Source organism: Ictalurus punctatus, chromosome 22, assembly GCF_001660625.3.
Source record: "Ictalurus punctatus breed USDA103 chromosome 22, Coco_2.0, whole genome shotgun sequence".
Classification (NCBI taxonomy): Eukaryota; Metazoa; Chordata; class Actinopteri; order Siluriformes; family Ictaluridae; genus Ictalurus; species Ictalurus punctatus.
Window position 1 is genome coordinate 8,531,170 of NC_030437.2, and position 16,019 is coordinate 8,547,188.

Sequence of the window (16,019 nt, forward strand, 5' to 3'; positions counted from 1 at the left end):
CAAACATTCACTGATGCTCAAGAAGGCAACACAATACATTAAGAGCCAAAGGGGTGTAAACATTTGAGCAGGATGATTGATGTAATTTGTTATTATTTTGTCTTTTGGGAAAAAATTAAATATCTCATTTAGTTTCTGAAGGGCAGGACTAAAATAAAAAAATAAGATCTTTAAATGAAATAATAAAAATTTACACCCATCCTGTTCAGAAATTTACACCCCCCTGGCTCTTAATGTATCATGTTGCCTTCTTGAGCATCAGTGAATGTGTGCACTTTTTGTAATAGTTGTCCTCAGTGTGAAAAGATGGATCTCAAAATCATATAGCCACTGTTGGAAAGAGGTCAAATATGCAGAAGATGCTGGAAAAGCAAATAATGTGCAGGGCATGGAGGATTTTTCTGAAGAACAGTGGGCAGTTTAACTTCTCAGGACAAACAAGGGACTCGTGAACAACTATGACAAAACAAAAAAACAGTTGTGGATCATCCAGGTAACCACACAGTATTAAGAATCAAGGGAATGTAAACTTTTGAGCTGGTTATTTGTTTAAATTCAGTTAGTATTGTGTCTTGTGGATTATATGTAAACATCTCTTATGTGAAATAGTGTATTCAGGGCTAAAAAACAAAATGCAATTTTAACAATCTCTCATTAAAAAAATTATTAACATTTTGCAGATTCTGCAAGGGGTTTGTAAATTTATGAGCACAACTATAGTATGAAACAATGTTTATGAGCTGATGTGAAAAGCATCTGTGCAGTGACGGGCAGCTCATAGATCATACTCAGGTTAGTGCTGAATGGCATTTCAGATTTTCAACAATGTTCATCTGTTTTTCTACCCAGCTAGGAATTTTTGTTTTTTCACACACTGTCATAGATATATCACAATGAGTGTGCGAAATTGTGTGTGATTTATTGGCAAATATCAAATTTTCTTGGAAAAAATTATCAAAGACTCTTGATTGTTTGCACCAACTCTATGTAAGATTTTTTTCTATTCACATAACACTCTATACATCTATAGAGCAAAAATTCTTGCTAAGATAATGGCATTAACTTTTAACCATCTGCATCATGTCCTATGTAAGATTAATGTTCACAAGAATTGCTCTATGGTTATAGTTGTAGCATAGGAGCTTCGTCTTAGTAGGGAATGTATGCCCTGATTCTAAACTGCTCACAGCTGCCCCAATTTTTACTCATGAACCATCTGCATGTTAGAAAGCTGATGATCTTTGTTTGCTCTTTCCTATCCATTTGTTCTATAAGATACGGTATGTGTGTGCTCAGTCCAGCAGGGAGGGAAGTCACTATAAAGAATTTAGACATCATTTCACAGTGAAAACTGAATAATGTCATTCTTTTTAAGCAAACAATAAAAAAATGTATATAAGGACATAAGAGTTTTACTAGTTGAGGTGCCTGACGTAGATACAGGTCGAACTAGAAGGAGGTAGAATGATAAGAGATGGCCTCAAGGGACAGGAACTCCTCCACCTTTGGCATCCATAAATGGTAAGTGGAGAAATGCTTCAGTTCTACAGTTTATTTGAAAATGGACACCGAGGGATAATATTGAATATGCTATAAAAGTAATTTTATTGGTAATATAAACAATAAATTGGTGTTTTATTTATCTACAGTATTTTACTAGTCAACAGAGTGTGAGTGTCTACAGTAAATTACTAGAAAATGCAAACAACACTGGGAAGGTTATTGATTTAATACCGACATTTTGGATTAAATATAGAAAATATAGTCACACTACTCCAGACTGAAGCTATCTCAGATCATTACCTCATCTAATTTAAAATGTGTCTTAGTCATAATATATGCACTTTGCCACGTTACTGCATCAAACGTACATTTACGTCAACCACTGCGCATAGTTTTATCACTAATCTCCCAGAGTTATCAACCTTGACTGGATCACCATCTGACCCCACAGAACTCGAGCAGGCAAGTGAATGCTTAGAGTCAACATTCAGATACACCCCAGATAATGTAGCTCCACTTAAAAGAAAAATAATTAGAGAGAAAAAAATCACCCTGTTATAACAATCACACGTGCAATTTACAAAACAACTTGAAAATTACAACATTAATAACGTCAAAATAAATTGGTAGTATTCCAAATTGCATGGAAAGAGAGCCTTCTTATCTATAAAAAGAATCTTAGCTCTGCTACATCATCATACTTCACCACCCTAATAGAAGATAACAAAAATAATATTAGATTCTTTATTAATACTGTAGCAAACTTACCTATAAGACCACCACAGATGCACAAAAACCAACAGTATGTAGTAGTGATGACTTTATGAATTTTTTCAATGACAATATTGAAAATTCTAGGCACAAAAATTCAGCCTATTAATATAAATCCATTTTAATCTTTGAATTTAAAACTGAAAATAGGTGACAATATAACCAAATCAGAACAGTGATTAGAATGCTTTATTATTTCCCTTCAAGAGACCACATCTGTTTCAATAAATTCCTTATCAAAATCATTACCCTCTGTACCAGATCCCTTACGTACACATTTCTTCAAATACATACTACCAGAAACAATTGAAGTTCTATTAAAAATAGTCAATTCTTCTTAGCACTAGCTATGCATCTAAATCCTTTAAACTAGCCGTTGTCAAACCCCTGATTAAAAAAACCTGACCACTTCTCCAGTCAGTTTTCCAAATATAGGCCACTATTAAACTGCCTGTTTATCTCCAAGATTCTAGAAAAGGTTGTAGTACAGAAGTTATGCTCATACTTGTGTAGGAATAACATTCATGAAATCTGTCAGTCAAGATTTAGGAATCATCATAGTGCTGAGATAGTGCTGGTTAAAGTGGTAAATGACCTACTACTGGCCTCCGATCAGGTCTCTTTGTTTGTAATACTTGACCTCAGTGCAGCTTTTGACACCAATGATCATATTATTCTCCTTGATAGATTAGAAAATGTTGTTGGAGTTAAGGGAACAGCCCTCTCCTGGCTCAGGTCTTATTTGACTGACCATTATCAGTTTGTTGATGTAGATGGTAACTTCTTTGTGCATATTAAAGTAAAATTAAAGGCTCTGTCTTAGGTAAACTGCTTTTATATATATATATATATATATATATATATATATATATATATATATATATATATATATATATATACCATTGGACATGGGTGTTTAAATGCTGAGACCTGGTGAATTATAGATGAGAATAGTGATTCTTCGTGCTCTAGAACTGTAACAGCCCTTGGGCCCACCTCCTTCCCCATTCTCTCTCACCGTTGCTCGCTCTCTCTCTCTCTCTCTCTCTCTCTCTCTCTCTCTCTCTCACACTCACTCTCTCTCTGTTCTTCAACCAGCACTGGATAAAACCAACTAAATATGCAATAATATTGACTGATAGCTAAAATGCCAGTAACTCATATATGCTTTTCAGAATATCTGACTGCACACATGATCCCAGAGTGGAGGAAGCAGTATATTTGTTATGAGGTAAGATGCAATCATTCTATTTATTTTCTTTGTCAAAAAGATCAACCAGACTTTTGAATTTTTGGTTGCTTAAATGTTGTGTTACAGTAACTAACCAAACTATTTTTTTAGGAACTGAATTCCATTCTTACCAGGGAACACAGACAACATATCTTATTTGATAGTAAGTAAAATTAAAAAGGGCATCCACAAAACTGTGAAAATGTATTTTTTTCTATTATGCAATAAATTGTTACAATACTTATTCTGATATGAAGTCTTATTGCACCACTGACTAGAGTTGCTATGCCATGTCCTCTCAAGAGATAACAAAGCTTTCAAAGCACAGTTTATGCTCCTTCCGTAAGACAATTCTATAATCTCATAAATTATTCTTAATGTAACAGAAACCCTCATAGCATTTATTATCGCACAAAACCTATTCTCACAGTGGAAAAGACAATACAGGGGAAATGAATGATTAATGAACTTTCATAATTAAGTGCTTATCAGGGAAGAGAGTGGAATAGAAGGTAGGTTCATTTTGTGGGTAATCATTTTTACAATATTATTGTTTTTCTTATATTAACCTTAGTGATAATATGTTTATTTGTAGAACAAAGTCATCATTTTCCAATATGTGAGGAGTTCCTTGAAAAATGTGACACAGAGCTGAAGAAAGTGAACCTCTTCTATTCAGGTAACTTAGAAAGTTCTAGGATTGTTTTTGGTTTGATGTTCTTGTGTCAATGATATCACTATGTGACATTTTCTCAGAAAAATTATCCGAAGCAAAATGGAGGCTGTCCACATTAGGGATTGTTGCTCTAGATGGGTCTGGAGTAGGCATGGGAGAAAGTGGACATGTCCCAGTCTCCTCAGAGGCCTACAGACATCTGCAGAGGAAAAAGACTGAATTACATAAACTTAAAATGGCTGTTGGGGACTTTTATCTGAGTCTGGCTTTTCTCCAGAGCTACCAGGTAGATGTACAGTCATTTCTGTGGAAATTTTGAAGTTGTTTGGACAAAACTTGATCACTGAAGCAGCTTCTCACAATAACAATATTTTTCTGATCACAGGAGCTGAATTACCAAGGTTTCTATAAGATTACAAAAAAGTATGATGCAAAACTTCCATCTGAGCGTGGCCTACAGTGGAGAACTGAAAGACTAGACACTTCTTTACTACACACTGAGAGACATAGCTGTGAGGAAATGATGTTTAGACTGGAGGTGAGACTATATTGATCGATATACATTGTTCTTTCAATTAAAGATATGCCTTCTGTATATTTATTTGCATGATTTCTGTGAATTGAATTGCACAGACTTTTATGCTTCAGCTTGAGGGTGGCAATGAAGAGAAGGCTCTGAGAAGACTTGAACTCCCACAGAGGGGAATGGAACAAGTAAGAATTATGAAATCTTTCAAGCTGATTATACAAATCATTTCCAGAACCATAAATAAACTGGGTTTAGCTAAGCTATATATATATATATATATATATATATATATATATATATATATATATATATATATATATATATATATATATATATTTGTAAATTGGCCTTGCTTTTATTAGTCTTTGTTGACTGCAGTGCTGTTAGAGACAGAGTAATAGTTTCAATCATAACATTTTACAGACTGTTAAAAGGATTTTCTTACACTACTTTTTTCATGCAAAGACAGCTGGACAGTGGATAACATTTCGGATTGGTGTCACTTGTGGCCTCATTATAGCACTGATAACTTTTATTGCTTTTAAAGGTGAGTCATAGGACCATGTTAATTCTTTACTTTGGCCCTAAATAACTCTCACTGTCTCACGCATATCTTTTATATTTTTATTTTGGCTAATCCTCACTGCTATGTACAAGCATCGAATGAATCACATCTAGAGAACCTGAAGTCACTGCTACAACTCTACAGAGGGAGTTTTCTGCTGATTGAGTTCCTGTCACTGATGGGATTAATCATGTATTGCTGGAGAAGATCTGGAATCAATCACATTCTCATTTTTGAGCTGGATCCTAGACATCACTTATCACATCATCACGTTTTAGAGGTTATGAGCTCAGTATTATTAAACTTGTATCAATTCTGACATCATGATCACCACTAGCATAAGTAGTTATTACTAAAAAGCAATCTAGGTGGTGTATATTGATTTTCTTACATTTCTTATGTATTCACTGCAGGTGGCAGGATATTTGGCTGTATGTTGTTGTATTAGTGTGTTGGCCTGGCTACATCCTTCATTCATGTCAATCCCACAACAGCTCCACCCCCTTTTATTCCACAGTCTTCTGCTGCTCTTGCTGTTAAACCCCACATCTATTTGTCACTCTTGGTCTCGTCGCTGGTTCCTAGCTGTGATGGTGAGATATGATATTCCAGATTTCATGCCAATACTATAATATTTAATTTTACTTTCATGTTGCTTATGATGGTTTACAGTTTACTGTCTGGTTCATCTTGATACTGCCATTATCTTCTGTAGTTAATCAGTAACGTAGTTCCCCATGCCATCCCGTGCATTTATGATACCATGCTGTACTTGTAATTTTACTGAAATCATACTGTTATACTGTTTTGCATTTCCTGCAGTTTACACATAATATATTCTTGTACACTGTTTTGTATTCTGTGTTCCACTTTTTTCCTATAGACACACTATTGTTTCTGAAATTACAAAAACAAAACTTCTCTTAAGCCATCCCCACAATCCAGCTTAAGTACCTACACTAATTGGCCAAAAGTATTCGGACACCTGAGTATCACAACCAGATGTGCTTGTTGAACATCTCTTCCAGAACCATGGGCATTAAATTGGAAAGGTCACCCCATTTGCTGCTGTACTAGCTTTGCACTAGATTTTGGAGCATTGTTGTGGGAATTTGCCCATTCAAGCACAAGACCATTAGTGAGGTCAGGCACTGACGTAGGGTGAGGAGGCATTCTAATTCATCCTAAAGGTGTTCAGTGGGGTTGAGGTCACGGCTCTGTGCAGGACACTTGAGTTCTTCCACACCAGCCTTGGCAAACCATATTATCATGACTCTCACTTGGCACACAACATTGTCATGCTGGAACAGGTTTGGGGCCCATTAGTTCCAGTGAAGGGAAATCTTAATCCACATTTGTGGCACCAGTTTAGGGAAAGCCCAGATATGGGTGTGAAGGTCAGGTGTCCACACACTTTGGACCATACAGTGTAGGTCTGGACTAAATATTGAGGTGGTTGGATAAAATATTTCTTGATTAGATAACTGAAGCCTTCTTTGTGGAAGTTGTTTTGCTTTAAGGAGCAGTGTTGTAATGAAAGTTGTTGTTTATAGATTAGGACCTTGCCAGGAAAGGACGTTAGACCTAATTACCTTATTCAATTCACACTGGTTGTCTGCTAAGTTCCTCATTAATGCCGAAGTCCCCCTTATATTGTTTAAAAATGGTTTACCCTCATTATAGCCCACTTTGCTCACTTTGCCACTTTGACTGTTAATCCTGAGGATGACTCACATATTGTATTGTCTTTAAAAAAATTGAAAAATACATTTTATCCAATTAAAACTGGTTTGATTTTATTATTTTTTATTTGTTTGTAGTCATTTTCATAGAGTTAAGTAATGGCTATACTGTAGATTATTTCATTAACATGCTCTGTCATAAATACTAGTTTAATTTTGTTAATTGTAAAGAACTTCAAGATTCTCTGACTTAATTAAGATTTGCTGAATTATTATATGATTAATATGTAATGGGTGAAACTATCCCAGACCCCAGAGTTCAGAAAATCGTTATAGTCATTATAGGATATAGTCCTAACATACAGTACTAAGCAGCTAGGCAAATTATTTTATTGTTAGGCTCTTCTGACTGATTATATGGTTCCAGTATCATAATTGCACTGCAATGGCAACAGCAGCAAACCTAGCCTGCATTCCTGTAGAGTATGTTTTGGATGTTTTACTTTATATGCAGATGAGTACAAATATATGACCCCATTTTCATTATTGAAAGTTTTCTCCCTTTTGCTAATGATGCACACAACAGCTACATTGCAGTTCTCCCTTGTGGAGAATTTTCCACCTGTGTATGAGTGTGTGAGTGAGATGCCATAATGTATTGTATCTTGCTGTAGCAGCACTACTCCTCTTGTGTATCCACAGTGGAAGGTCCTGACAGCACCTCTCTGGCCTGTTGGGTTTGCAGATTGCTGGTTAGCTGACCAGCTCAACAGTCTGGGTCCTCTTATCTTGAGCCTGTGGGACCTGCTGTGTTTCTACATCTTTCAGATAAACTGGGCAGATCTGCAGGATGGCAGCTCTCTGATTAGAGGTGCAGAAAATTCCAGATCATTGCAATCCAACATTGTGCATCGTTTTCTAAACAATCGATTAAAATACAACAACATCAAATACTTTTGCTGGAGATTATAAGTCATTATCACCTCTCAGACAGGTTATTAGTACTTAAGTAAAATAACCTGTTAATAAATGGAGTAACAGTCACGTTATTTCACTGTGTGTGTAAATTTAGAGCTGACAACAGGAGCGGTGCAATCTCACTCCATGTGTTATCTCTGTTTATGTTTCGTGTATGTGTTCTAGAGAGTGAGGACTGGGAAAGGCAGAGCAAAGTAGTCATATGCCTGATTCAGTGCTTCCCTCCATGGCTGAGGTTTGCTCAGTGTCTTAGGCACTTCTGGGACAGTGGAAACACAGTGCATCTCCTTAATGCTGGCAAATACTCCACTGTCTTTCTCATGGTCACTTTTGCAAGTCTCTACAACACAGCAAGAGGTGGTTAAATTTCTGTAAATTTCTGTAGTTAAAGATATCTGATATGTTAATGAGTGTCTCATGTAATGTTCATGGTATTGTTTTAACAGTTTATATACAGTAGATCGCAAAATCTATATAAAGTGGTAATACCATGAACGTAAAAAAAAAAGAGACATATCAGTTATCGTTAATTATTTATGGTTATATGGTTATATTTTTACCATCATTCTTGAATCGCAATACTCCAGCATTTTTTAACTAATTTCAATCTATCATGTTTGTAGCATATGAATCATTTCCCTGTATTGACAGAGAAATGGAAAACGTGCCTACATGAAAGTTATAATCTAAAGGCAGTTGTTGAGGCAGGAAATAAACATCTATATGAATCATAGTGTATTTTTGTAAAAACTTTCACAAATTCTTCAGTCAAAGGTATAGATGTAAGTCCATACATTTTAAGAGGGAAGAATTAGTTTCATTACTAATGTAGTCAGTGTAGCTCAAAGTAAACATGGAAGTGTCTCAGTTTCCACCTGTTTGTGAATAAATACCACAAAACCTTAGGAAAAGTGTAGAAGCCAAAATTACAATGTACTGTGTTGTGCCGGGGTTTAATAAAAATACATAACACCCTGGTAAAACTCTTTTCTCTTTCTGGCCTGCTATATATAAATATTTATTTATTTTTAACACCATGGGTAACATGCTATTTAACAGTAGTTGTTAATATGGCCAAAGGTTTGTGACACCTGACCATCATGCCCGTATGTGGTTGTTCCCCAAACTGTTGCCAAAAATTTGGAAGCACACAACTGTCTTTGTATGCTGTAGCATTATCATTTCTTTTAACTGATACTAAGAATCCCAAACCTGTTCCAGCTTGACAATGCTCCTGAGCACAAAGCGAGATCCATGAAGACATGGGTTGCCAAGGTTGCTGTGGAAGAACTTGAGTGTCCTGCACAGAGCCCTGACCTCAACTCCACCTTTCGGATAATTGGAAAATAGACTGAACCCCAGACCTTTTGTCCCAAAGCTTGCCTGACTTCACTAATGCTCTTGTGGCTGATTGGACAAATCCCCACAGTCATGCTCCAAAATCTAGTGGAAAGCCTTCCTAGAACAATGGAGGTTATTATAACAGGAGGGAGGTTATTATAAAAGCAAAGGGAACTAAATATGGACATTCAAAAAGCACATATGACTGGTCTGGTGTCCACAATCCTTGGTCTGGTGTCTACAATACTTTGGCTATATAGTGTACCTTCATGACATAACTGACCTAAACCTACATAAACATATATATTGCATTATTTAGACATGCTTACTATTAACCCTGCCTATGTACATTTTAAAAATGTTGATGTAACACCAGAGTCAAGAAAAAAATATATATTTATTTTTGTGTTTGTTTGTTTGCTTGCTAATTTTTATTTTACATAAGATTATGACACTTTCCAGGATGACTTATGTTAGAACATCATGACAACAGGGTTTGTAGTTGTATCAGTGTATTTTAGTGCATGTCATAGTCACACACTGGTGATGTAACATACAGTAGGTTAGGTTAATTAGAGAAATTAGGCTGAACACTATAGTGTTTAAGTAAAGTGAGTTTCATATTTCTGCTTATAAGATTTTTATGTGTATGTGTCATCAGCATTACACTGTGCTTATTTGTTGTGATGTTCTAACATGAGAAAGTGTAATAACAGCCTTATCACAGCACATATCTGTCATGTATTATATCAACTTGATAGTTGGAAATTGTTTATTTGTTTGTTTATTTATTTATTTATTTATTTATTTATTTATTTATTTATTTATTACAGCTGTTGGAATAAGCATTTAGAAAATCAGTTTTCTTTCTGAGCTATATTACTTGGCAGGAACAGATATATACCAAAATATGTAGATTTGATAGAATCACAATGATCTATGTCCTTTAGAAAAGTCTGATCCAGCCATGGAGGAGAGTGTGTATGTGTATATGTGTCTGTGGGCCATATCTACCTGCATAAGTGTAATAGTGACCGTGAGCTGGGACCTAAGGATGGACTGGGGACTGCTACAAGGAAATGGACTTCTGAAAGAGGAGCTACTTTACTCCCGAGAGGTATAATACACAAATATATCTGCCCTCATAATCAACAACACTGTGCAATATTTTTAAATATTCACAGAGAATATTGAGATGTACTGTGCAGATGCAGTGTAATTTGATACACCCAATACTTCAAGATATGTTATTATATATAGAAGTCTAGCTGGGCTAAAATTAGAATTTAAATGGACATTCCACATTGATAATTTAATCATATTAAATCTAATCATAGTTGAACATTTAGTCATGCATCTTTGTCTTTTGATGTTCATTTTCTTTCAACTTCAACATATTTCGTTTATTTTTTATGTGACTTTTTAGGTGTATTACTATGCAGCCATGTTAGCAGATGTGCTACTGCGGATCTCCTGGGCTATTAATATCCTCTTGGCTCAGATGAAGGATTCAGCTGCTGTTGTTACTGTTAGTGCCATACTGGCTCCACTGGAGGTCCTCAGGTTAGATTTACATTACAGTAAGGCACTAAAAATGTATTGATTCTTGAAGTTGTTCAGGCGAATCCCACCATTGCAGTAACTTGACACTTGTGTTTTGAGAATTAATGTTTTTAAAATCCATTTACTTTTAAATATTGTTTCTGAGAAAATAAATCAATTTAATTTAATTTAATTTAATTTAATTTAATTTAATTTAATTTAATTTAATTTAATTTAATTTAATTTAATTTAATTTAATTTTTTATTCTGCAGGCGTTCAATCTGGAATTTCTTTCGGCTGGAAAATGAGCACCTGAAAAACTGCAGGCAGTGTCGAGCCATTCGTGATTTTGATTTGCCTGCTAGTCCAATAAACCTGCCGCAGAAGATCCTCATTGAGAAGCTGAAGGACCCAAATGAGCAGATTATTGGCAAACAGGAAACTAGTGCCTCACACCGTAAACCTACTTGTTTACTACTGAGATATCTAAGGTGATAATATGCACCAGTATTAATTTGCTTTACATATATTTACATAAGTAGAAGATTATTCACATGGTTTTGACATAATGGTTTTGATAATAAATAATTGCAGACATTTTTAGAAGCAAGCTATTTCTCTCATTACAGATCAAGAGTTAAGGAAACAAACTTACCAGTAGGGAGCCCAGAGATGGAGTCAACATAATATCTATAAGGATGACAAAGGAGGCCTGAAAATGGGTGCACACATAAATGTTGATTAGGTGCTTAGTCAGCAAGGTAAAATTTCATGATTACAGTCCCCATGTGTAATATATGAAGAAGCAGTTCCAATATTTCCCTCAAAATAATACTTTCCTTTATTTCACTTCAAAATCCACCAGTAATTCAATTTTCCAGACCAGCTGATATGCAAAAATCAGGCAAGCATGTACAATACAGCAGCTTGAGCCCAAGCGAATAAAGAGGAAAAAAGAGCATGGGAGGAGAAAGTGAGAGTCCAGCATTTCTCTCTCCAGAGAACTGATGTTCTCTGTTCTGCTTCCTACTCTGTGTTCAAGTCAGCAGTCCCACAGTCAGCTGTTTTTTTTATTGTTTTTTTTAAATAAAGTATCTTTATGCTCTCCTCCTGTTATAGTCCAAAACCAACAGTATAGCTTTGATATCTGAAGCAATGTATGTTGTGTTAATGAACAGGTTCAGCTTTTTTTCTTGCCATGCAGTGGTCCATGAACATGAACCAGTTGTCCATTTGTATTGTAAAGGTCATTCAGAGGGAAGTAGTCAGTAAAATGCTGAGCATCACATGCATAACAATCCACTCAGTCGGATGTTCGCATGTATTAATGTATATATGTGTGTGTATATGCATATGTGTGTGTATGTTTGTATGTGTGCATGTAAGAGAGAGTATTACTTATGATAAATTACTGCATTAGCACTTACAGCTTTTTGCAAAATGCTGTATTTGTCATTGAAGTTCTCTGATATATTCATTGCATGTCAATGTCCATCGTGCACATTTTGACATGTTATTTAAGTGGCATGAAGCCATATAATTAGTGATAGCACTCCTTGTTTGAAGAATAGATGAGGTTAGAATGGTGTGGAAAAGGAGAACTCACTGGTCTTCTACCAGTGCCTGCTCTTCACTGTGTTCCTCTGGTTGGCTTTTGGGGCTGCTACTGTCCCCGTCAACTCTCTTACTGGCCGGGTTAATGGCGAGGACTGTCCCTTCTCTCTCTGAGTTCTCCAGATGCCTCGGAGCCCCATCTTCTGGATTGTCCACAGAGCGTGATCGCAGCACTTCAGCCTTGTTCGTCTCTGTGATGGCTCTTTCCTCTATAACGACTCCGGGGAAGTGATTTCTCAGTGTCTCTCTGCAGTCACCATAGAGATGCTGCTCCAGAGTTAGGTTTGCCTGGGCCAGGTGTTTGAAATCGGACTCAAACAGGAAGGAAGGACTGGGCTGGGTGACTCCGTCTACCTGGCCTAACACCACAGAGCCCCTGTACACCTCAATAGCCTCGGGCAGCATAGACTTGATCTTGGGCAGCCAGCGCTTACGAACCCGGCGTGCGTTGGTACACATGTCTGCGGCGATCACATTCATCTCACTCTCCTTGAAGTTTGGGGCGAAGTTCTGACAGTAAACTTCAAAGAGGAGACAGAAAAAATGAAAACAGGAGAATTCTTATGAATATTTACCAGCTGAAATAGCTGGAGCAGTTTGTTATTTTTAGAGTCCTCTGCTGCCTGAAGTGAAATTGCTAATAAAATAGACAGAAGCCTTTCTCTTCACCCAAATGTCCCTTTCAGCTTTGTTCAAAATACAGTACATATGCCTACAAGTTTGCCTATTAAAGGCAGAGCTGAGTAACCCTGGGGGGAGGGGGACGGGGGCGGGTTAATAAACATCCACATTTCCACTTCATGACAAGATTGCAGTTTAGCTCAAGAATCAGTTTTATTTAGGCTCGAAATGCTATGATACTTATAGGTTTATAAACACTTTAAAACTTTTCAAACTGCACAATTAAAATGTGAATCATCCAGTACAGTTTCCAGTTGACTTAACGTGCCCTGTGTGAACAATTTTGACCACTATTTACACATGGGACACATTGGAAAAGAGTTCTATTAAGCGATACTGACAATACAAACTAAACATAGTCACATACATGAGGAACTAAAGAAGACTCACGTTTGACTGTGTTGAGTATGCGGCTGTCCAGAGGTTTGCGATTGGGATCACAATTGGAGGAGCGGATGCCTGTCCCACAGCTGTCTGCCAGTGTGTTCCTGCAGTTGTCATACCACAGTCAGCCACAGAGGGGCACACACTGCTCATTTCACTAACAGCCATGTTTATCACATACATCACTGATTCTTTGAAAATCTATATTGCAGATACTGCTGATAATCTGATAGGTCCTATCTTAGGTATTTTAAAAGCATTTATTTGATAAAACCAAAAGGTATACATGTCAAAAAACAAGGTATACATAACAGTGACACTCTACAGACCTGTCAAAAAAAGCAGCAAGCAGGCGTCGGAGAAGGACTTTGTGCTTGACCCCAGCACACAAGTGGCAATTCATCAGCTGCCCACGTGTCATGAACACACCAGATCCTTTCACAACCCCAACAACAAAGAAACAATGAGATTTCAACTCTCTAAGCATGCTATCCTACTCAGTCAGCTGATAAGCTTTTTCTGAAATGGGATAGAATTGCAGAGCCAAGGCCTTACCTGCAATCAGCTCCAGCCTCTCGCCTGGATCTCCCTCTGTGTAGAGTGCAGGGTGGCAGCGGTAGCCGATCTGACTGATAAGTCCAGCAGGAAGAGCTTCTCTGTCCCCTCCGAGCAACGTGCAGAAGCGGCTCTCCAGGGATGGAGGCAGGGAGGACACCTCCATCTTCTCATGCACTAGGAGGAGAGGAGAGACAAACACATAGAATCAAAAGGCCTTCAATCCTAAATGTTCAGCCAAGTGTATTTTAAGATTTCGTCCATTCTGACATTTACTGCCATAGAGACTCGCCGAGACACCATAGATCTTCCCACTGGTAAGGTTGTCATATGAGTCATCTTCAAAGTCTTCTTCCTCGTTCTGATGGGAAGTGGGGCTGTCCGTGGTGGGCAGGCTGGAGGCTCCGGGGCTTGAGTGATCTCTTGATGAATGCTCATACGGGTGAACAACACTCAGCGTCCCGTTTCCAGCACCAGTGGTGTAGAAAAGTGTACTCCCCCTCAAAGATCTACTCCTGAGTCCCTTGGCATCATCCTCGGTTTGCTTGAGCTCGCCGCTCTGAGTACACACAGGGGTCTCCAGCTTCTCCTCTTTAATTTTACAGACAGCCGTAGGCCGGTCGCCTAGCAACAGTGAGGCGTTGTTGTTGTTTGGGCTGGGAGGATCGTCTGTGGCAGATGTCTGCGAGTCACAGAATGGAGCATTGGCCTTGAACATCAAGTCCATCCCACGCTCTACAATGTTCTGGATCTGCAGGTAACCGGCTGTGTACATGACCATGAGCTGATCACTGGCTGTCACTGTCATCCTGCCGGTGTAACAGAAAGACAGAATCTGCTGGAAACAGGACGGGGCCACCGAAGAGGGCAGTTCGAACAGAGTCTGGCTGCTGTCACTGAAGAGGTCACGGAAGTAAAGGCTGCTGGCGGCCAGCACGGCACGGTGGGCCTTAAAGGCCTGCCCATTCACCATAATGGCCACGTCACAGTGCTGGCCCAACAGCCTCTGCTCATTCAGGCTGTCCAGCACTGCACTGCCAAAGTTGGGAATCTCCATGTGCAGGAGCTGAGACATTGCGCCAGCTTCAGATCTCCACAGAATTCCCAGTGGGCATCTGCAAAAGGACATTCCACACAGAATATCAATACACTGGAAAAATGGAAAAAGTTCCAGAACAAAAAAAAAAAACAGGATTTGACCTTATTCCTAAAAGTAAGAACTTGCTGTGATCCTGGCTCTTTCGTATCCCAGAGGACAACCAAAAGGAAATAGAAACCTGGAGGAAAAATACTGCACAGCAACTCCCCTACTAAATGCCACACTCTCTCCTCTAGCACTAGCACAGACTATATGTTTAGTAACTCTGAATTAGCTTGTGAGAAGTATTCAGAGAAAGCTGCAAACTGACCCACCAGCCCTACCCTCCCTCCCTGTCCCACCATCCCACTACCTGACCTCTAGAGCAGAATCCTCCGAGAAGGGATAGAGAAGGCAGACTGGCTCCTCACATTAGCTCAGCAGAATGAAGGAGAGCAGGAAAGAAAGAGAGAGAGAGAGAGAGATGTGTGTCTCAATCCATCCTCGCCTCTCTACACAGGACTTCCTAGCAAGAGGGAAAGCGAGCGTCTGTGTGCAATCGATGCACCATCTACTGTATGTCACAGAGCGGGAGAGAGAGGCTATAGGCACAGACACAGAGACGGGGGAGAGAGGGGGAGGGAGGGAGACTGAGAGAAAGTCATTTAAGGACACATGGAGAGTGAGGGAGAGAGAGAGCAAAAGAGAACAAGGAGAGAGAGAATGAGGCTGATGCAGATAATTGCCCTGCAGAGTATAACTCGTGCATGTGCTATAGAGACAAAAAGCTGGGCAAAGCCAGAGCAATTGCTTACTTTTATTAGAGCAATCAAGAGATGGGAAAGAGGGTAGAAATGGGAGAATTCGTCTCATGTCATCCTCCGAGAC

The 16,019-nt window shown here is 38.3% G+C and overlaps 2 protein-coding genes across 8 annotated transcripts; one reads left to right on the forward strand and one right to left on the reverse strand.

Annotated features, from left to right (window-relative positions):
• The first annotated feature begins 3,203 nt into the window (after positions 1–3,203).
• Positions 3,204–12,725, forward strand: LOC108255798 (xenotropic and polytropic retrovirus receptor 1 homolog). Of its 2 annotated transcripts, XR_008393197.1 has the most exons (16): positions 3,204–3,505; positions 3,617–3,668; positions 4,101–4,184; positions 4,262–4,467; positions 4,567–4,719; positions 4,815–4,895; positions 5,176–5,257; positions 5,368–5,555; positions 5,689–5,868; positions 7,660–7,828; positions 8,101–8,292; positions 10,227–10,393; positions 10,703–10,839; positions 11,092–11,310; positions 11,449–11,580; positions 11,685–12,725. XR_008393197.1 is itself a non-coding variant. In XM_017452028.3 (15 exons), the coding sequence occupies exons 1-15, from the start codon at positions 3,422–3,424 to the stop codon at positions 11,504–11,506; spliced, it is 2,052 nt and encodes a 683-aa protein (XP_017307517.1). In that variant the 5' UTR covers positions 3,204–3,421; the 3' UTR covers positions 11,507–12,725. The 2 variants fall into 2 exon arrangements, 1 of the variants encoding a protein (XP_017307517.1); XM_017452028.3 differs by having other exon boundaries at positions 11,449–12,725.
• Positions 11,144–15,739, reverse strand: LOC108255799 (nucleus accumbens-associated protein 2). 6 transcript variants are annotated; one of them, XM_047150019.2, is made up of 8 exons: positions 15,510–15,739; positions 14,324–15,168; positions 14,054–14,230; positions 13,828–13,933; positions 13,505–13,602; positions 12,426–12,954; positions 11,475–11,531; positions 11,144–11,221 (listed from the first exon to the last, which is right to left on the reverse strand). In XM_047150019.2, exons 2-7 carry the CDS (start codon positions 15,126–15,128, stop codon positions 11,510–11,512), a joined length of 1,737 nt encoding a protein of 578 aa, XP_047005975.1. In that variant the 5' UTR covers positions 15,129–15,168; positions 15,510–15,739; the 3' UTR covers positions 11,144–11,221; positions 11,475–11,509. The 6 variants fall into 6 exon arrangements, with proteins under 6 accessions (XP_047005975.1, XP_047005976.1, XP_047005974.1 ...); XM_047150020.2 differs by lacking the exon at positions 15,510–15,739 and adding an exon at positions 15,254–15,488; XM_047150018.2 differs by lacking the exon at positions 15,510–15,739 and having other exon boundaries at positions 14,330–15,488.
• Between the last annotated feature and the right edge of the window lie 280 nt (positions 15,740–16,019).